This window comes from Giraffa tippelskirchi, chromosome 7, assembly GCF_054371585.1.
Source record: "Giraffa tippelskirchi isolate mGirTip1 chromosome 7, T2T-mGirTip1v1.2.pri, whole genome shotgun sequence".
Classification (NCBI taxonomy): domain Eukaryota; kingdom Metazoa; phylum Chordata; class Mammalia; order Artiodactyla; family Giraffidae; genus Giraffa; species Giraffa tippelskirchi.
In genome coordinates, this window is record NC_137281.1 from 103,963,115 (window position 1) to 103,985,684 (window position 22,570).

The 22,570-nt window shown below is 34.0% G+C and overlaps 1 protein-coding gene across 10 annotated transcripts in view; it reads left to right on the forward strand.

Moving 5' to 3' along the window:
- LOC145514141 (uncharacterized) overlaps positions 1-22,570 on the forward strand; it is a 959,076-nt gene that overhangs the window by 597,147 nt on the left and 339,359 nt on the right. For 5 of the 10 annotated variants that reach the window (XR_014059871.1, XR_014059868.1, XR_014059865.1 and 2 more), the window contains one exon: positions 16,547-16,600. The exons of the other annotated variants lie outside the window; for them this stretch is intronic. Coding sequence is in view for 1 of the 5 variants with exons in the window: in XM_081511229.1 (XP_081367355.1) it covers positions 16,547-16,600 (54 nt within the window). In the remaining 4 variants the exon portion in view is untranslated. The remainder of the gene's footprint in view (positions 1-16,546; positions 16,601-22,570) is intronic. 10 annotated transcript variants of the gene reach the window in all.

The window sequence follows — 22,570 nt, forward strand, 5'->3', positions numbered from 1 at the left end:
TCTGCTACACAGGAAGAAGTGAAGATGAATATTCATAGTTATGATACACAAAAACATACCCATTTGGCTGTATTTTTTCCCTGATAATACAAATACAATCAAAATATAGTCACAATTTGGAGGAAGATAAAATTCTTCTGTAATTAAGTCCAATGCAATAAGTCCATTAAGTATTTGTCTGTCTGCTATTTTTTTCTGCAAAACTGATTTATTGTTTTTTGTGTTTTTTTTACCAGTCATGTGATCTGGCAATCTATTCATATATTTCCTATTATTTTCCCCTCTCCAGAATCATAGATATAAGTGTATTTACCAAAACTTCACAACTATTGTTTTAATACTAAGATTATTTAGCACTTGACTAACACTTTAACACTAAGAACACCAAGGAATCATTCATTGTACATTGTACACATTTACACTACTATTCCTAAGAATGGAGAAAGGAACATATTTCTTCTCTCAAGATGAATAAAAACAACTTATCTTTATTGTATAACTTACAGGGTTTTCCATATGAATACTGATATAATACTTACTTGGAGAGCTAGATTCTAAACTTCCAGCAAGCTATTAAATTAACTTTCTGACATGAATTAGATTCAGAGAAAGCCTATGAGCAAAAAGAAATGAAAATAACAAACATGAATAAAATAGAAAATAAAATGTGAGTATATCTGTTTCACAGCAGGATTTTTTTGGAAATGGCCTTATAATTTCCTTTGTATTTGAAAATAAATCTTTGAATTAACAATATAATATATATATAAAATTAAATTCTACAAGTCATGCAATTGTAAACATTTTCCATGACAAGTTAATGAATTTTGTAGGATAGAACCTTAAGAATGAATGTCTTATTCTCATATGGCTTTCCTATATACATTTATTATAAACTATATAGAGTTTTTTATTAGCTCATGAATGGATTTAAAGAGCAAAAGATGCAAATTAGCTTTTGTTTCATGTACTAATTCTTTTTAGGAAAGGCTACATAAATCCTCATGCTGTATAATTTGCTTCAATGCTAGTATTTTATAGGCATTTGTATAACCATATGAATTAGAGTATATATTCTTTAAATTATAATGAACAGACCCAAAAGAATGAAAATGTTAAAGAATGCTGAAACAGTTAACTAAATGAAAATACTTCAGTATGATATTATGTCTAATTTTATACTACCTTGAGTAAAAACGATCCTCAAATACCACAAATTATTTTAGGCAAATCTATGATAATATGAATAATGAATCTATTGAAACATCTTGTAATTAAGTACTTTCACCATAAAGCATCTTTTGTTCACACATAAATATTTGTTAATATTTCTAAAATGATATTTCAATTTGAATGAGCTAAAAATAACCAGTTTTCTGTATTTTACTCTGCTACTTTTAGTTGAGGATATTAAATTACAGTCAGGATTTATAATATTGTTTTCCAGCTTTCTTTTGCAATGTAGTAGGTGTTTTCTTAGCCAAATTTTCATATCTTAAGAAACCATATTATTATTCCAAAGGTTTTTTTCCCACTATAAAATACTTTTTCACATTATATTGAAAATTATACATATTTCAAAAGAACGTTTGTATTAGAAATATTGTCAGTAGTCTTAGAATGAAAGGGCTTTCAAAACTTACCCTAATCATATATATGAGGAAAAAAAACCCATAAAAATTGAGTAGCTTGCTTGCTAGCAGCAGTCAATAATAGAAGTCACTCTTACAGTATTATTTCCACAAAATATGAATAGCCTACCTGAATGAATAAATAATACTTTGAAAGAGTGAGATTTGAAATGTAGTTTCAGCATAAGCTAAAACTATGTAGATTTCAAGCAAGTACTAAGATTATTTGAACTCAATTTTTATACCCTGATAAAACACTAATAAAAGATTTAGAGAGATATATTTTGTGGTTAAGGGCTCCTGTGAAATCTTCTGAATGGTAGAGTAAATAGGTGTACATAACAAGACATAATCAAGAGTAACTGAAGTAGGATAAACAATTAATTTGTAGGAATATTTTTAAATGTATAGAATTAATCTCAGAAAAAAACAGGTTACCAGGCCTAGATTCTGACTTCTGAGAGCTACGTAGTCATCAAAGCAAACAATATCTATACCTTATAAACTGTCAAGAACATTCAAAATGAAGGATCATTTTCTCAATCATTTATGAGGTTAGGATAACTTTCAAACCAAAATCAAGCAATGATCAAATTTAAAATGTAAGTACAGACAAATTTTACTTATAGATATTTGGGAATTTCTAGTTCTTAAATATGAATGTGTAGTTAAGGAGTAACTCATTACCAACCTCAGCTTGTCCCAGAAAACAAGGATGGTTTAACATTAGAAAAAATGTTGATTCAATCAGGCATGTTAGCTGGTTGAATAAATTGAATAGTAATGGCAATCCTGCTTTAAAAAAAATAGATAAAATTAAACTTCTCAAAGTAATAAAAATCCTTACCAAAGGTGAAACAGAGAGAAATTATGTTTATTAATAAAGCAAATTTCCTAGAAATATGAAATACCAATATTATTTATTGGTGAAATACTAGAAAAAATACCATCTAAGATAAATGAGAAATAATTTCTGTCAGTCAGATAAAAGGCAATGTAGTATTGGCAGGTCTACCCAGTGTGATTGGGGGGAAAAAAGACCTATAATTATCAGCAATGAGGAAAACAAAACTTACAGTCAGGTAATATTCACTTTGTTTAGAAGGTCAGGAAAATAAATATTTTAATTATTAGAATCAAATGGTTTAGAAAGGTGACCATATATTCTTTAGAAATTTAATAGTTTTCTTAATAATCTTTAATGAGGAAAGCAAATAACATCACTCACCAAAACCATTAGAGTATAAATTATCTGGGAAGATAGATGTAGATAGGTACAGGGACAGAGAGACAGAAATATATATATATATATATATATATTAAAAGTTTAATTGTAAAAACTATTAAAATTTTACTTCTTTTCCATTTATAATCTTGAATTCAAATTAAATTTTCTTCATTTCCTGAGAAATGTAATGTTCATCTTGAAAAGAAAATATTTAATAATACCAAAAATTTTTACAAAAATTATTCAGTTTTCAAAATGTACTATGAAACTATATATATTGCCATCCTTCTGATTAACAGAATACAGCATTTCAACAGGCAAAATAGATGGCAGCCAAACAAAGATTTATTCAATCTGTGAATTTCAAAAGCCATTGAAGAGACTGAGGGCAACTTCGCCCATGAAAAAATCACAATCTCTGGTATGACCTCTGAATTCAAATCTGTCTTCAGATCTGCACCTCAATGGTTGAAGAGGAACCCTGAACAACACTGCAGGATTAAACAGTGATTAGTCCCCTCAAATATCTATGGAAATTTACTCAGCTCATAGTATGCTGTGAAAGGACAATATTCAGAAATTTTACTACTGTAGGCCCCTGGATCTGAGTTGACACAGATACTTAATGCCTCAAAGCAACAGTATGCTCCCATCTCTTACTCTTTTTAAGGTGAAGGGATAAGGGGCTACTAATAAATGGAGTACTGGCCTTGATCTAACAAGTACTGGCCTTGATCTAATGTACAACAGACTATAAATTGGTAAAGTATATTTATATTTGGCAATTTAATAGCACCAAAATATAAATGCATTCTTCCATGATTTGGCAAATCAATTCTATGAATGTACCCTATACAAATACTCATATATGTTCATAAAGATATAAAAGTGAACATATTTATTAAAAATTTCATTTAGTAGCTTAAAATAGAAATCTTTAATGACTAGCAATAAGAGAAGATATAAATGATGGTATACGTGTTACAAAATGCTAGTAACATTACAAAATGCTGCTGCTGCTAAGTCACGTCAGTCGTGTCTGACTCTGTGCCACCCCATAAACAGCAGCCCACCAGGCTCCCCCGTTCCTGGGATTCTCCAGGCAAGAACACTGGAGTGGGTTGCCATTTCCTTCTCCAATGCATGAAAGTGAAAAGTGAAAGTGAAATCGCTCAGCCGTGTCCGACTATTGGCGACCCCATGGACTGCAGCCTACCAGGCTCCTCCGTCCATGGGATTTTCCAGGCAAGAGTACTGGAGTGGGTTGCCATTGCCTCCTCCAATTACAAAATGAAGTTCACCTAAATTTACTGACATATTTATAAAGCATATTTTTTTTAATTGAAAACATTTCAGAGCAATCCATATAATATAAATTAATTTCTAAAGGCTATAGTTAGATATAATCCATATTGATTGTTCTGAGCCTTTTCTTTTAATTTTCAATCAAATCTTATAATAGTAATTAGGACATACCCTGATTCTCAGAAGATTTTCTATGTAGGGAAATAGTGGATAATATTAAGGAGAAGGTACCTCAGCTGGTAAAGAATCCACCTGCAATGAGGAGTCCCCGCTCAATTCCTGGGTTGGGAAGATCCACTGGAGAAGCGAAAGGCTACCCACTCCATTATTCTTGCCTGGAGAATTCCACAGACTGTATAGTCCATGGGGTCGCAAAGACTCGGACACGACTGAGCAACTTTCAATTTTAAGGAGAAATCATTAAATAATAGACAGAACAGCTCATACTTTGATATTTAAAAAAAAGTTTCATTATCAAATCTTTCAAAAGTTTGACTCTAACTGGGATAGTTGCCCCACAGTTGGAGGGGCCAGACAAGTATGTGTAAGAAATGATTGTGCCAGCAGTTCTTTGGCCAGGAAAAATTAGTTATATGACTATAGATCAGGCTATCTGATTCCAAATAGCTTTATTTATTACATATGTAATTTAAACATATTATAATGCCAATGTATTGACAATTTCAAATATATTATTTAAAAATACATTTTCAAAAATCATTTTCAAAAAAACATTTATGGGCTTTAAGTTGCATTAATAATGTGATAATAAATACAGTAAAAATCATCTACTCTTGTACTTGAAATTTCATGATTAGGGTTTATTAAATAGTATTAATGAACAAATATTACTTAAAAAATGTCCAAAACCAACTTCCAAGTGCGGCAGCTTATTAAATATTTTTTGCAATTGTTGATTGTTAAGCTAGATTAAAATGTCACTGTAGTTACTATTTCTTCTGATTTAAGTGACATTTGACAGGTCTTACATTCTCAAGTTATTTACAAGTAGATGGTTTCATTGATTAAACTTTTGTTCACACTAGTTAAAAGATATTTGATAGTATAATTGAAATATGCATATTATTTCTGTTATATGTAGTAATAAACATTATAACTTCACAATGATATTTAGATTATTTTTATCTTCCAGAAAAAAGATCATATTGTATGTTTCTTAAAAACACTATTTGCTTTTTTATTGTTTTCCAATGCAAATGTTATAATAACAGGATTGGAATGATTTGATTGATAAATGAGTAGAGTTTCTAATAAGCATCTTTTGAGATGGCTCAGTGGTAGAGAATCTGCCTCCCAATGCAGGAGATGCAGTTTTGGTCCCTGAGTTGTGAAGATTCACTGGAGAAGGAAATAGCAACCTGCTCCAGTATTCTTGCTTGGAAAATTCCATGGACAGAGGAGTGTGGTGGGCAGTCCATAGGGTTGCAAAGAATCAGACACTACTAAGCACATACTTAGCACATGCATTAAGCATCAGCATAAACAATGTATTAATATATTTTCAAGTTATTTTAAAATTTTTATTCCTACACAGTACTAGGGCTTGATTAATGTAAACTAGACAAGATCTAATTAAAACTATTCAATAAAAAAATAATGTAATAAACATTTGAAATTACATAACTAAAACAAAGGAATGTCAAATAACTATAACTCAATGATATAATCTAATAATGGATACATGTAAGTTGCCACAGGAAGATTTCTAGTCGGAATTAAAATAGAATGAAGGTGTAGGGGGCAAAAAATGTGTTTTTCCTAGAGTGGGATTAATTTACCTATAGCCTTTGCTTTATTAAAGTATGTAGGTACATTTAATTCTTAAGAAAAATTTTTATCATACATGTCCAAATGCATATTCTGCTTTAATTACAAAAATTTTACATTAATGAACACAGATAAACTATTTCTTAGGAATGTTCCACAAATAATAAATTTATTTAAAGTAATTAATTTTTGCAACACCCAGAAGCAATTGCGTTGTAGGAAGTTCAACACAAATAACTGCTAATTTTCCCATCTAATTTTTTAAAAAATGCAACCAGCCACTGGAAGGCAATGAAAGTGAAAGAAAAATAATATAGTCTAAGGTATCAGCATTATAATAACCTTTTGCTACTCAAAATGACCTAAACAGTTATGCTAGACTTCTGATCTAAATGTGAGAATATCATTCACAATAAACAAATACCCAGATAAATTGCAAAAGTACTCTGGATGATTAAAAAATATTTTTCTTGATGGAACTGAATTTATGTATGGGAACTACCAATGATCTAGACTTGGAAGGATGCAAATAATGCCATCTAATCACAGTTGGTTTAGGTCTATATGAGAAATATTATCTCTTTTGTAAGTAAGGAAAAGAAGGGAACTTTAAAGAAAAGATTGCCTTTGGAAGTGAATCTAAGCTGTGTGTCTTTGGATAAATGAGTAACTTATTTGAGCTTTCTTTTCTTCTTCTGTAAAGTAAGAATATGTCAGAGTATTGTTTTGCTGATTGAGTTGTGTAGGAGACTATTAAACTCTACCTTAGTGCTGTGCTCCTGGAACATACTAGCAGACTAAGAAAAATTGTCTGCACTTGCTTTTCCTCCCTCTCTTCTCATTTTCATATCTAGCCACTGTAGAATAACATCTTCCCTATCACTCTCTTGAAATGCTCTCATCAGGAGACTAATGGCATCCTTATTAACTCTAATGTATTCTTTCTTTTTGTTATCCTATCTGATCCTCCAGCAGCATCTGACTATGTAAACATCTTGAAACATTCACTGAAATCCTTTACCTGTGCCCTATCAGTTTTCATTCTGTTACTCTGTTTTTGTTTAGTATTTTAAGAAAGTTTCATTTCCGTTTCTCTATTAATATTGATATTTCTTACATTTTGCTCTTTTCTTTTTCATATACTTTTATTTTCCCTGCATCTAAAGAATCACAAGTCAATTTCAAGGGGAAAGTTTTAGTGTCCCCAAAGGGTTCATATCTATTTAAGGGAAAAATAACCAAAAGACATTCTAAAAAGCACAGAGATGCAAAGGTGAAAAAATATATTACTTATGTATATGCTCCTTAAAAATACAAGTGCTGATGTACTTTTTAGCAAACATGCACAAAAAAGAAGTTTTGACAGAACAGTTTTATGCTAGACAAATACAATGGATTGTATTTATTCAAGATTATCATTCCCTCTTCTGCCCATGCCGTGGTTTCTTATAAGAGGAGTATATTTTTCCATTGGTTTTTGGTTTGGCCATGTGACTTCCTTTGGGCAATAAAAATTGACCTTATATATGTATCATACAAACAAAAATGTTACATGGTCTTGCATGGCCTGATTCGGTCTTTTTTCTGTTATTCTTCACTATGTGAAAAATATGTACCTAAGGGTGCCTACTCATTTAGCCTGGGTCCCATGTGAAAAGACACGGGTAAATAATCTTTAATGAGTTCAGGTGATCCATAACAACTCATCATAGCCACAACCAAACAACAGCCATCACATGATATGAGCCAGAAATACACGATCACTGTTGTCAGAAACTAAGTGTGTTACTTCACACTGGTAGAACAAGTTACCATATATTGGTAAAAACTTATTTCTTACAGTTCTGGAACCTGAGAAGTCCAAGTTCAAGAAGCCAATAGATATGGTTTCTAGTGAGAGCCCTCTTTCCAGTTTCCAGTTTCATTGTATCCTCACATGGTTGGCAGGGAGAAGAGAGAGGAGGAAGAGAGAGGAGGAAGGAGGAGAAAGGAACAGAGGGAGAGAGGAGAGGCTCTCTCATGCCTCTTTTTATAACGGCAGTAACCCCACTCCAGAGAGTGCCAACCTTATGTCCTGTTGTTGTTGTCCAGTCTCTCAGTCATGTCTGACTCTTTGCAGTCCCATGGACTGCAGCATGCCAATCTTCCCTGTCCTTCACTATCTCCCAGAGTTTGCTCAAATTCATGTCCATTGAGTCAGTGATGCCATCTAACCATCTCATCCTCTGTCTTCCCCTTCTTCTCCTGCCCTCAATCTTTCCCAGCATCAGGGTCTTTTCCAATAAGTCAGCTCTTCACATCAGGTGGCCTAAGTATTGGAGCTTCAGCTTCAGCATCATTCCTTCCAGTGAATATTCAGAGTTGATTTCCTTTAGGATTGGTTGGTTTGATCTCCTTGCTGTCCAAGGGATTCTGAAGAGTCTTCTCTAATACCACAGTTCAAAAGCATCAATTCTTTGGCACTCAGCCTTCTTTATGGTCCAACTCTCACACCCATATATGACTACTGGAAAAACCATAGCTTTGACTATACAGACCTTTGTAGGCAAAGTGATGTCTCTGCTTCTTAATATGCTGTTTAGGTTGGTCATAGCTTTTCATGTATATATCAGTTCAGGTCAGTTGCTCAGTCATGTCTGATTCTTTGCAACCCCATGGACCGTAGCACGCCAGGCCTCCCTGTCCATCATCAACTCCCAGAGTCCACCCAAACACATGTCCATTGAGTTGGTGATACCATCCAACCATCTCATCTTCTGTCATCCCCTTCTCCTCCTGCATGTATGTATATATATATATATATATATATATATATATATATATATATATATATATATATATATACACCATATACATGTAATTCACACATATACATATGTAAAATTGGTGTATATATATATTTATGTGTGTGTGCATATATATATATATATATATATATGTAGAATTATTTTTTTTCCAGTGTAGGATTGTCTCACTTGGATCCAATAATTACTCCGTGGAGCAGTAATAGTGCATCCAGGGAATATAGTTACTTAGAAGGCAAGACAATCTCCCTTTGAAGATAGATAGGCAAATACTATAATAAATATCTATCACTAAATTTTAAAGATTAAGAATTATAGGCTACACACACTATAAATTAAATTAATTTATAATTTATAAAGGCTATAAATTAAAATCCTTGTGTTAAATATGTTGTCATTAAGTTAGAAGAAATAGAATATACTGATGTAAGCATTCAGTTTAAACAGATGGAAAAATAAAGCCAACATAAAAAAGAGATAAAAGCAAATACCAGTGAACTAAAACCAGGAAAGCTTAAGAATTGATTAAAAGTTTAAAGATAGTTCTTTGAGAAAAATAAGTAAATATCATTTTTCCTGGAAATTTTAAGTAAAAAAGAACTAGAAACAGGAAATATATGTACATAATTGAATTTTTAAACACCAGATAGTTAAAAACTGCAAGGAATATAGCTGTAATCATACAACAAATCTGATTATCCACTTGAAGTAGATTATTATAAAATATATGAATGAACATAATTTACTCATTATATATAAAAACCCTGAAAGACTAACAACCGTGGTAAATATTTTTAAACTAGCAAGGAAATAGATCCACATACTCTCTGGAACAAAATATTTCATAAGAGTGTTATTTGCAACTTTTATGAAATACCTAGTTGTCATTTCATATAAGCTATTTCTGAAGCTTGATTCATTGAGATGTAATCAATTCAATTCATTTTGTGAAGGTAGCTTACCCTTTATCTTTATGTGTTAGAACACAAAAAGGAAATCACCAAAAGACAAATCACATTTAAGAACATGAATGAAAAACAGGAACTCAGAAACTTAAGCCATCTAATAATGAATTTCAACAAACTAGTTTTTATCTCTACAATGTAAGACAATTAATTGAATCTAATAAATTTGTTACACACTAGACACCATTTTAAAAGTGTATATTTTTATAATACACTTTTTATAAAAGTGATAAATAGAACTAAAATATATTGCTGTATGAGTTCTTAGAAAAACTAAGGACTCAGAAAAAATATTTTTAAAAGTATTTTAAAAAGCCCTGATCAAAAATAGTAGAATCCTTATTCTTCTCAATTGCTTATGTAACACTCACTAATATAGATGAAATTCTTAAAAAAGTATCATTTGGGAAGTTTACTCAAAATGAAAATAGGCATACAAAATCCTAATTTTTATAAATAAAATTCCGTTATATATAAAATAATTTTATTGTGTGAGATATTTCCAGTCAGAAATGAGTGGTTCTTAATTGGACCACTCTACGGTTTTGACCTGGTTGAAACTAGGGTGTACTGTCAGAACAAGAGAACTCTAGCTATTGAAGCAATGGAAATGATTTAGGTTATAGGGACTCCCCCAGAACCTAACTTGCTTGAGATACAGACTGAAAATTGCCAAAGATGAAAAACATGCAGCTGAGCCAATACTTAGTATACCATAAGCATAGGTTTTTAAGGTCTGAATTTTGCAATAAGGAGTTCATGATCTGAGCCATGGTCAGTTCCTGGTCTTGTTTTTACTGACTATACAGCTTCTCCATCTTCAGCTACAAAGAATATAATCAATCTGATTTTGGTATTGACCATCTGGTGACGTCCATGTGTAGAGCTCTTATGTTGTTGGAAGAGGTGTTTGCTATGACCAGTGCATTCTCTTGACAATACTCTGTTAGTCTTTGCCTTGTTTCTTATACTCCAAGGCCAAAGTAGCCTATTACTCCAGGTATCTCTTGACTTCCTACTTTTGCATTCCAATCCGCTATGATGAAAATAACATCTTTTTTGGGTGTTAGTTCTAGAAGGTCTTGTAAGTATTCATAGAACCATAAAACTTCAGCTACTTTGGATTAGTGGTTTGGGCATAGACTTGGATAACTGTGATACTGAATAGTTTGCCTTGGAAACGAACCAAGATTATTCTGTCATTTTTGAGATTGCATCCACTTACTACATTTTGGCTTCCCTGGTGGCTTAGATGGTAAAGAATCCACCTGCGATGCAGAAGATCTGGGTTCGATCCCTAGGTTGGGCAGATCCCCTGGAGGAGGGCATGGCAACCCACCCTACTATTTTTGACTGGAGAATCCCTATGGACAGAGGAGCCTGGTGGGCTACAGTCCATGGGGTCCCAAAGAGTAGGACCTGACTGAGCGGCTAAGCACAGCACAGGACTACATTTCAGATGCTTTTGTGACTCTGAGGGCTATTCCATTCCTTCTAAGGGATTCTTACCCACAGTAGTAGATATAATGGTCACCTGAATTTAATTTGCCCATTCCCTTCCATTTCAGTTCGCTGATTCCTAAAATGTTGATGTTCACTCTTGCCATCTCCAGTTTGACCAAATCTAATTTACTTGATTCATAGACCTAACATTCCAGGTTGCTACGCAATATTGTTCTTTACAGTATCAGACTTTACTTTCAACACCAGACACATTCACAACTGGGCATTATTTCCACTTTGGCTCAGCCTCTTCATTCCTTCTGGAACTATTTCTCTGCTCTTCTCCAGTAGCGTATGACAAACCTAGACAGCATATTAAAAAGTGGAGACATCACTTTGCTGACAAAGTTGCATATACTCAAAGCTATGGTTTTTCCAGTAGTCATGTATGGATGTGAGAGTTTGACCATAAACAAGGCTGAGTGCTGAAGAGTTGATGCTTTCAAACTGTGGTGTTGGAGAAGACTCTTGAGAGTCCCTCTTGAGAGTCCCTTGGACTGCAAGATCAAACCAGTCAATCCTGAAGAAAGTCAGTTCTGAATATTCATTAGAAGGACTCATGCTGAAACTCCAATACTTTGGCCATCTGATGCAAAGAGCCAACTCATTGGTAAAGATCTTGATGCTGAGAAAGATTTAAGGCAGGAAAAGAAAGGGATGAGAGGATGAGATGGTTGGATGGCATCACTGACTCAATGGACATGAGTTTGAGTGAACTCTGGGAGATGGTGAAGGACAGAGAAGCCTGGTCTGCTGCAGTCCATGTGGTCACAAAGAATCAGACACGACTGAACACCTGAACAACAACAACAAAGGCGTGTTTTTTAGGGCTTATATATGTTTCTACCAAAAGCTTTCAAGAATAGAAGAGATCCTAGATAATATTTTGAATACTTCTTGATATTGATGTAGGAAGAAGTACCAAAAGGAAGGAGAAAAAGGCAGGGAGAGGGAATGAAGAGATTATTGCCTAAACGCCCTTATGGCAATCACTGATGGGAAAAGATAGGAAGTTACTTTGGCAGGTAATTCATATCAATACTACTATCTCCATCTTAAATAAATCAATAGCCCCTCTACCCTCTAACAATTTCTCCTCTCCATCTTCTCAATATTTTTCTGTTCTTGGCACTTTTAATAATAAATGACAAAAGAAGAAAATACAGAATCCTTCAATGACAACAAAACTAACATTTCCTTTTAATTAATTTATGTAATTATTAATAGCTTATATAATAAAAATAATACCACCTTTTGAGTTCTTAAAATATGCCAAGCATTAAACTGGTTGTGTTACATATGTTATCATAGTCAGTCTTCATAAACAATTCTTTTAACTAGTATTAGCATTCACTTTTTATCAAGGAAGTTATTTTCAGAATCTCAGAAGTAGTCATTGGAGGGGGCAGAATCCTACTTCCTTTTCACTTTGTCCGAAATCATTATCTCCTGAATCATACGTTCCACTTTGGATGTCTGGGAGAGACGACTAAAGAATTTCATGTAATGATCATCATTTTTGATCTGGGTTTTAAGAAATTTGAAATGACAACTCCCCTGTGTCAAAATGGTAGACATCATGTTTTCCACTCTCTGCATTAGGCATTGGGAATAATTAGGCTAAACAGTTCTCTAGGGACTGAACACCACCTTATTTGCTCTTCAAACCCACTGGGAAAGGTGTAAAGAGACAAGCTACTTTAGCTTTGACCCAGACATTTTGTTCAGCCTTTTTCACACGTTACCCCGTGTTTCTCTATACAAAGAGAATCTGAATCTGCAAATATTGGATTTCTGGGTTTATTTACCAACTTTTGGTTTACTTTCACTGTTATATTTTAAGGCATAACACACAGATAACAGGTTATATTTCCAACAGTAATGTGGAATTTGTTTTCTAGTAAGACTGTATCTCCTACACCAGGGATGTGTATTTAACATGAAAGTAGTGTTAGTCACTCAGTTGTGTCTGTCTCTTTCTGACCCCATGGATGGTGGCCCACAAGGCGTCTCTGTCCACAGAATTCTCCAGGCAATAATACTGGAGTGGGTAGCCGTTCCCTTCTCCAGGGGATATTCCTGACCCAGGTATCATACCTGGCTCTCCTGCACTATAGGCAGATTCTTTACCATCTGAGCCACCAGGGAAGCTGACATACTTAACATACTTAACAAATACAACATACAGAACAGATGCCATAGCAGGGTCCTGGATCTTCTGGTATGCCAGAAAGATTATGGATTGTGATGAGGTCCTCAGAATCTCTAGGAAGGAGTTACAATAAGCATATAGCACAAGTAACCCTCAGGGACTGGAGGCAAGTACTTATTATCACCAACCAGTAGGCCATTTCAATAGTTAACTGCTGACAAAGGAGGCGATTGGCCCTGCCTAAGAACTACAAATTCCCCTGACTTTCAGGTGGCTGATTCCTCTAAAGATCCTATATAAAGATTACATTGTTCGATCTTAAAGATAAAAAATGACAGAAAGATTTTTAAAATAATTGTGTTGGTAGCTTTAACAAGTTGGTACCAATCAATCACTTTTGGGGATTGCATTTTGGAAATGTGTTTTCTCTGCTTCATCAAGTCAGCATGGTGGCAAATACAGGTGTCTTAGGCACATGGTTGACATAAAAGTAACAGAAATACATATGAATAGAATTTTAGGTGTAGCATAGGGAGACTCTAGTTTGTATTATCCCAAGGACATTGGAAGTAGTCTCTCAAGTTTAGAAACCTCATCCGACTGTCACCTCACAGCATAGTTGTGTCAAGGTAAATTTGATTTGTGTGTATGTGTGTGTTTTATCTATCTCCCTGAAATTATTCAGATTTTCCAATACATGTTCAGTAAAGAGCTAAAGTATGTTTACTATTTAAAAAGCCACAACACAAATATTCTGCTTGAGAGCAACTATAGGATAACTGCCTATAATTATATTTTAAAACATTATGAAACAATTTAGGGTAATTTTCATTATTCTGTTCATCTTTCATATTTCATTCTCTACATTGTTAATTGAACAGTGTACAGTGTTCTGTTAAGCAGAATTAGCTATAATAGTCCTGCGATTCTCATGAAGTGTAAAATGTGGAGACAATAACATTTCAAAAGAGACAATAAGAATACATTAAAAAGTAAAAAAAAAAAATCTAACTTAATTACTTAAACAAAAACATCAAGTGTCTAAGGAAGGGATAAAACTATATATGATCTTTAATTAAGCCTCAAAAGTGATATGTCCAGAAAAATTCTGGTTCTGCTCTGCAACAGCAAAGGATGGATGTCAGAGGATGTAAGATTACCCTTTAAAACAAAATCTAATATAAATTTGTGTTCCTGAAAGTGTTAAAATTAGTATGATTGGAATGTTGCAGTGAAACAATTGTAATACCGTCTTTACAAGTTTTCCAATTATTTGCTGCATCTTAATCATGCTAAAAAGCTATTTCCTCTAATCATTTTTTAATATATCCTTTGGAAACCATGAAGTTATTTATGAGTTAACTGCAATAGAATGAAATTATTTAATTAAGCCTTTTTAATTGCTTGGAGTTGATCCTAGTAGTAGTAGGGTATAATTAATAATTAAATCAACTGTATTGTTCTTTCTGTGTGTGGGTCCTCAAAATGTGAACATTTTTAAATATATAATATAATTAAACTTTACACATAAACATTTTCTATGGAAACCAAAAAAATATACATTAAGCATTTAGTTAGGGGGATTTCATTTAGTTGACTATTTTCTGATTCCTGCTATATGAACTCCTGGTTGGTTTTATATCAGCAGTACTGATTACACCAGCAGATCAAATTATCCTTGATATTATTAAATAAATAGAATGTATTAACAAATTTAAGACAGAAAATTTTAAATGAGCCTTATATGTAAAAAATATAAAAGATAGTACATTCTATGATGTGTCCTATTAATTACCAGTTAATGACATTTTTAAGAAAGATGTTTTAATAATCATTATGCTTAAAATTTTCTTAATAATTAAAATGTTTTATATTGATGATGGAAAGATATTAGTAACTATTTTAAGATATTTTTCTTATCATCTAGATAGAAACTAATATTTCTAATCATAATTATATTTGCTTTTAAAAATGTGTATCATTTGTGAAGTTTTCTAAGATGTAAATAAGCATAAAATATTCATTTCTATAAACAAAATTTAATTGTAAATAAATTTTTATTCATCTTATGAGATTTCTAAATTATGCAACTTTATTTCTCAGAATTTAAAACACTTCTTCATACATATAGGTGCCCCCAAATACTTCTTGAATAAATTAATAAATAAAAAGAGAATAAAATATTACTAATTTTCCTCATCTGTGCACATATACCATAAATTTAGAAACATCTGAACAAATATTATGGCTCATGAAATATTTTCATTTACCCTTCTTTGGTACATTGCATTTTATCAATATTTATAAAACAAAAATCAAAGATTGTCTTTCAGTTACGTGAGCTCAAAAGGAAAGTAAATATTTCATGAATATCCATATAGAAATGCACAATTTATTAGTACTTTGAGTTGGGATATCCAAACGTTGTTTCAATTATAATATTTCTAACATATTTCCTTCTTATATGCGAAATAAACATTACTAAATATTATGTAAAAATTGGGACTTCCCAGGTTGTTAAGAATATGCCTGCCAATGCAAGAGACACGGGTTCAATCTTTTTTCTAAGAAGATCCCCTGGAGAAGGAAATGGAAACCCACTCTAGTATTCTTGCCAAGAAAACCCCATGGACAGAGAAGCCTCGTAGGCTACAGTCCATAGAGTTGCAAAGAGTCGGACATTATTGAGCGACTGAACAACAACAGCAACATTAAAAATTAACCATGCCTGTCTAAATGGGAAATAGAAAAACATTAATGTTTAACTCATATTACCTGCAGGTCCCAGGACATTCAAAGTTAGGAAATTAACACATATCCTTGGTCGATAAGACCAGAAAAAACACATGATAGGGCTAAAGGGAAGGAAAGCACAAGTAAGTTTTCCAAAGTGGCAAATGTAAAATGACTTTATTGTTTGCCCATCTATGAGGAGTTTCATCATTTAAATAAAGAATGTAGCTCCATTTTTGATATTCAACTTTTGACAGCTTTTAATCACTCCTTCTTCTTCCCTCTGTCCCATATCTGGACAAGTATGCAAAAAAGCCTGGTGCTTTCTCCTTTAGCACTGGCAAGAAGTTCAAGTCACATGTCAGATTCCTCACTTCAGCCCCACCTTCTGATCACCATAAGAGATCCCAATCCAATAACATTTTCTCTCTCTCTAGCCATTTTCAGACCTGCTTAGGAGCCCTACCACTCTCCCCAGAAAGCCTCATTATGTGAGTAATAAACTTTTTCATAACCTTTTGGTGTGTGTGTGAGCACTGGTCTCAATATCAAAACCAAATTTGGAGTGGTGGTCCACCCTAATATTACAATGAAAGAAAAGAAAAAAAAGAGCAAAACTGTGTTTTTCATTGACCCAATCTTTCTCTTGGGGGAACAAATGACTAATTCAAAAGTCACTCTAGTGTTATTATTACTATCAGGTCCCCAGTCTATAGTTTGTTTCATCCATCTACCTGCCTTTGAGAAAACTGAATATTTTACATTTTCTAGACTTTTAGGACCTTCCCCTTCTATGTGATAATTTAAAGATGCCCAAAATTCATTCAGTAAATGCATCTGCAGATTTTCCTGGTGTGCTCATAGGAAACAAGTTTGAGACTTGTGGCTTATACTCCTTGAGATCAGCTGTTAATAGAAACTCTTCTATAAATTCTTACCTAGCAAGAGATTTTATCCCATCATAGATGTGCACAGGCTCTATAACTCTGAAAGCTATACAGGAAGCCATTTAGATCAACAGCTTTGAAGTACATCTGGCTTTTTAAAATACTTTATCACAAGTTGTGTAAACTTAAACCCTTTCCTTATCCCTTTTATCTTGAGTTTCCTCATTTATAAAATTGATGTTTAGTTCATGTCTTATAAAAATAGTATGCGTAGTATTTTTTAATGTTTCTAAGTAATACTAAAGTTAACATAGAAACAACAGAATTCAAACCCAACTTACCCCCTAATTATTTCAAATCAATCCCCTACGTTAATAGCCTAAGAAGAGATATGCCCAGTATTAGGTATAAATTCTATTTAGCTTTATCTCCCCTGTCCTATACAAGATGCTTGACATTCAATAAAAAGTTATGAGACATACAGAAAAGTCAGCAAAAACAAAATAATTAGCAGAACCAAAGTCAGAGAAGACTCAGAAGTAGGAGCCATCAAAGAGGTATTTAATAATGTCAAAGATTAACGTGTTAAGGAATCCAGTGGAAAAGGTAAATAATTTGTCTGACTAGATGGGGAATTTCAGAAGAGAGAAACGACATAAAGAATCAAAAGGAAATGCTAAAAAATGCAGTATCAGAGACATGAATGGCTTTTTTGACATATATATCAATGAATTTCCTACAGGAAAGAAAATAATCAATAAACTTAAGCACAGATTAGTAGATACTACCTCACGTGAAGCACAAAGGAACAAAAAGTGAAAAACAGAATATCCTAAGAACTGTGAAACAACATCACATGGTCAATATATTGGAATTCCAGAAGGAGTAGAGGAAAAGAACAGAGCAGAAGAAATGTTTGACTATATAATAGCTTGGAGTTTCATGAAAATAATGAAATAATAAAAGATTACAAGTCCAGGAAACACAGAGAAACCTAAGCAGGATAAATAAAGACACACACACACACACACACACACACAGATACACAGCTCTAGATCCATTATATTCAAACTACTGAAAAAAGAAATATAAAGGTAAAATTATTAAAGCAGCCAGAGAAGAAAACATATTTGAGACAGAGGAACAAAGACAAGAGACAAAGTAGACTTCAGAAACAAATAAGTCGACATAATGAAATAAGTCAGAGATAATGAAATAAGTTAGGGCTTCCCTGATAGCTCAGTTGGTAAAGAATCCGCCTGTAATGCAGGAGACCCTGGTTCGATTCCTGGGTTCGGAAGATCCCCTGGAGAAGGGAAAACCTACCCATTTCAATATTCTTGGGCTTTCCTTGTGGTACAGCTGGTAAAGAATCCACCTGCAATGTGGAGACCTGGATTCTATCTCTGGGTTGGAAAGATCCCCTGGAGAAGGGAAAGCCTACCCACTGCAGTATTCTAGCCTATTCTGGCCAGAAGAATTCCATGGACTGTGTAGTCCTTGGGGTCGCAAAGAATCAGACATGATGAGTGACTTTTACTTTCACTTTCAATGAAACAGTATCTGCAAGGTACTGAAAATATACATGCTTGAGTTTAGACTGAATTGAAGATTTAACTTAGGGATAAAATTCTATGCCCAGTTTTCAGCTGGTCCTACCAGTTAGTGCTTCAGAAGGGAGCTTATCTCTTCTAGAGTCAGAGTAATGTTGCTAACTATTCAGTGTTTCCTAAGCTTGCTGCAGGGCAAGTGGAGTCCTGTGTCTTCTTAGTCCGCCCTCAGCTTTTTGGGGACAAGTAAACGTGCCTTAGTCTCAGTGTTAGGGGGCTGTTGCTCCTTTTGGTAGCCAAATTTCAGCTTTCATCTGTGGTCATTCTTCTATAGGAGCATTTCCTGCCCTGTCCATGGAAGAAGAAGATCTCTGATTGTATTAGATTTGAAATCTGGACTCATGAGAGTTTCCAGCCCCACTTGCAGAAATAGTTTTTATAGTCTCTATTCCTCCATAGCAAAATGAGTTTTACTTGTGTCTTGGATGTGAGAGTATTTACTGATCTCAGTAAAGACTTAAGACTTTTGAGAAAGAAGCCCAAGTAAGTAGGGCTTCATGCATTTCTTACAGCTGCAGACATCTCCTCCTGTAGCACTAACAGAGAGGGTTCTCTTCAAAATACTCCATATAATATTTTTTCCTCATGAGTATCCAGTGGAGGGCCAAGGAAGTAAGCCTGTGAATGTTTGCAGAATCCCCTTGTATCTGCATCTCCCTGAGATTCTATATCATCATAAAAGTCCATTTTTGCCTTTTAGCAATTCTTTAACATTTTAGTAGATTTCTTCTTGCCCTTTTTTATGCTAGTCATGCAGTGGCAAATGATCTCTGCCCACTAGATGCCGTTAACACCCCCGCCCCAGGTGTAATGATCAAAAATGCCTCATGACACTGCGAAATGTTCCCTTAAGGAGAAATCACTCTGGTTGAAGACTACTGCTCTAGACAAGTATGAATAAGATGATGTTTCTCTTCACTTGTTCGCGGCATATCAACAACATGAACCAATACTTGAACTATTTTGAGAAGAATCAAGACTTCCTTAATCCAAATCTATGTCTAAAATGTCACTTTTGATCAATTGTTTTTTTCTTCAGGGCCTCATAGCTTCTCTGTCTTCAGAAGATTGCTGATTATATACCAAGATCCCTGACAATCACTGTCGAGTATGTCATATGCTAGTTATACCATAACAGTATATGGGAGCGAGGATAGGAAGTCATTCATACAGAAAATATTTTTCTTCACTATTTTGACAAATACTGTTAAGTGCATATAATTTATCAGCCATGGTATTGGGCACTAGGAATACAGTTTTGAAAGTGGAGGCATGGCAATTGCCCTCATTGAGTTTATCATCTTGTAAGGGAGAGAAGTACGGCAAATATAGTAGAAAGTAATTTCATCATGTTTGTAAATACAGTTGAATCATATATACTCTCTTGAATGCAGGGAGTACAAAGTCTAGATTGAAGCTGAGCTAGGATGTGTGAAACTGATCTTGCCTATCGTAGCATAGCATTTTGTCATGTAGAGTGTAATTCTTGTGCCTAAAAATACATATTTCCATTTGCATGGCACCTACATACAAGATAATTACTTTATTTAAGGCATGTTAGAAGAAACATGTTTCAAACTTGAAAGAATCTTGTCTCACTGGACTTGAGCATGAAATATTTACCTCCAATATCATACTTTTTGAAGGAATTTCAAAGTGCAACTTTCCTCTTAAAAACTGACTCTGTAAACCCCACAGAATATGTATAATTATTTTTCAGTACTGTAATACAGAGTGTAAAGTTTCACAAAATAATATGAGAGAACATAATCCAATCAAGGGGCTTCTAAGTATTAGGAAAGATGCTGCTAAGTCGCTTCAGTCGTATCCGACTCTGTGCGACCCCATAGATGGCAGCCCACCAGGCTCCGCCGTCACTGGGATTCTCCAGGCAAAAATACTGGAGTGGGTTGCCATTTCCTTCTCCAGTGCATGAAAGGGAAAAGGGACAGTGAAGTCGCTCAGTCGTGTCCGACTCTTAGCAACCTCATGAAGTGTAGTCTACCAGGCTCCTCTGTCCATGGGATTTTCCAGGCAAGAGTACTGGAGTGAGGTGCCATTGCCTTCTCCTAGGAAAGATGACACCTTCCTAAAGAAATTCTCCATAGGTGGAAGCTTACTTCATAAGTAGGACTACTTCAGGCAGAAGAAGATGAGGCTAGATGTGGAGAAGGAAGCAGGGAACTGGGAGGGCAGAACAACACAAATGAAGTTTCTGAGAGTGGAAAGGAGGAAACATGTATGTTGGAGAAGCAGAGAAAAATGCAGTTGTGTGTGGCAGAAATACAGTAGGAAGATGACAGTGACTAGAGATAGATGTTAGTGTTGATTAGGGCTTTGAGTATCTTATAAATAAGTTGAAATTTCATTTTAGCAGCAATTGGAAGCATGAATAAATTTTATCAAGGCATTGCTGAGTTCATATTTATATTTGGTGGGCCAAAAATTTCATTCGAGTTTTTCCATATGCTGTTATGGAAAAACTTAAAGGAATTTTTTTGCCAATCCAATATTTGCATTTAATCTAGTGAAAGATGATGGTGACTTAGAGGACAATAGCATAAGTAGATGTCAGGAAAAGTTTTAAATTGACAGAATGTGAGTTTATGTTATAGGCTACATGATTGTGACTTCCTACTCACCCCCAAATTAATACATTGAGATCATAGCTGCCAATTGGATGGTATTTGGAAATGGGGCCTTTGGGAGGTCATTTGGTCAGGAGGATAGAACCAAATGATAGGATTAGCACCCTTTTAAGAAGAGGCATGAGAGAGAGCTTGCTTCTCCTCTCCTTTTTGCTCTGTAAGGATAGAAGGAGAAAATGGCCATATGTAAACCAGGAAGAAAACTCTCACCAGACGAAAATGCACTGGTGACTTGATCTTGGCCTTCCAATCTCCATAACCGTGAGAAGGAATAAAGAAAAAAAAGTTCATTTTATAAGCCATGTCAAATGCTATTATGGGTAACAGAAAAAAAAAATTCAGTTCAGTGTTGGGATATTAAAAAATTAGGATGCCAATGTGACATTCAAGTGAAAATTTCAAAGAGCAAGTATATATATATATATGTAAATCAGGAGTTCAGAAGAGATGACTGGCCTGGTGATAATAATTAGGGAATTGTCAAGTTACATATATGTTTTAAAGCTATGAAAGATGGATTTAATCATCTATAAAAAGATATAACAAGAGAATAGAAGATGACCTGTAACTGAGACCTGAGGAACCCCAATGCCGATAGAGAAGGGAGCCACATAAGTTGTTACCAATGTACACAAGTTTGAGTTCCATATGTGTATGGCACATCCTAATTCCAATCAAATGAATACCTAGAATTTGCATCTCATAAATGCCAGGCAATGTGTTGCAGCAGTCCATGAGTCATAATAAAATAGCCCAAGTTAGATTTTCTAGTAGAGAAAGTAGAACCCTGCACTTTTAGGGAAGAAGAGTCATTGCAGGACTAGGAGGTAATACTAATGCCAAGTTTAAGAATTTGCAATATGGAATGAAGACTATCGAAAACGAAAATATAATACAATGTGTATGCAACTTGCAAATGTCACATTCTCATTTTTAAATTTAATTTCTGTAAATAGGAAAAATTAAGGCAGCTTAATTCTTCCATGTTACCATATGTCTAAATTCTTAAATTCACACTGTATATTTCCTATAGTCATCAATATTTCTATAGGCATAGTTGTGTTTCCACTAATGTTCCCCATTCTCCAAGAATCTCTAGGAAATGCGCAAACTATTTTAAAATTCTATGAATTCAGAACAGCTTCAAAGTCACTAGGAAAATGACAAATATAGTAAGGATATTTCTGCCAAGTGATTTGGCCTTGATTTCTATGAAAGCATATGCAAATATGCAGACTACAGACAGAGAAGAATATTTAGGCCAAACCATTTCTGAACTAGAATCAGTTCCATTATTCTAAAGCTTATTGTGCAAT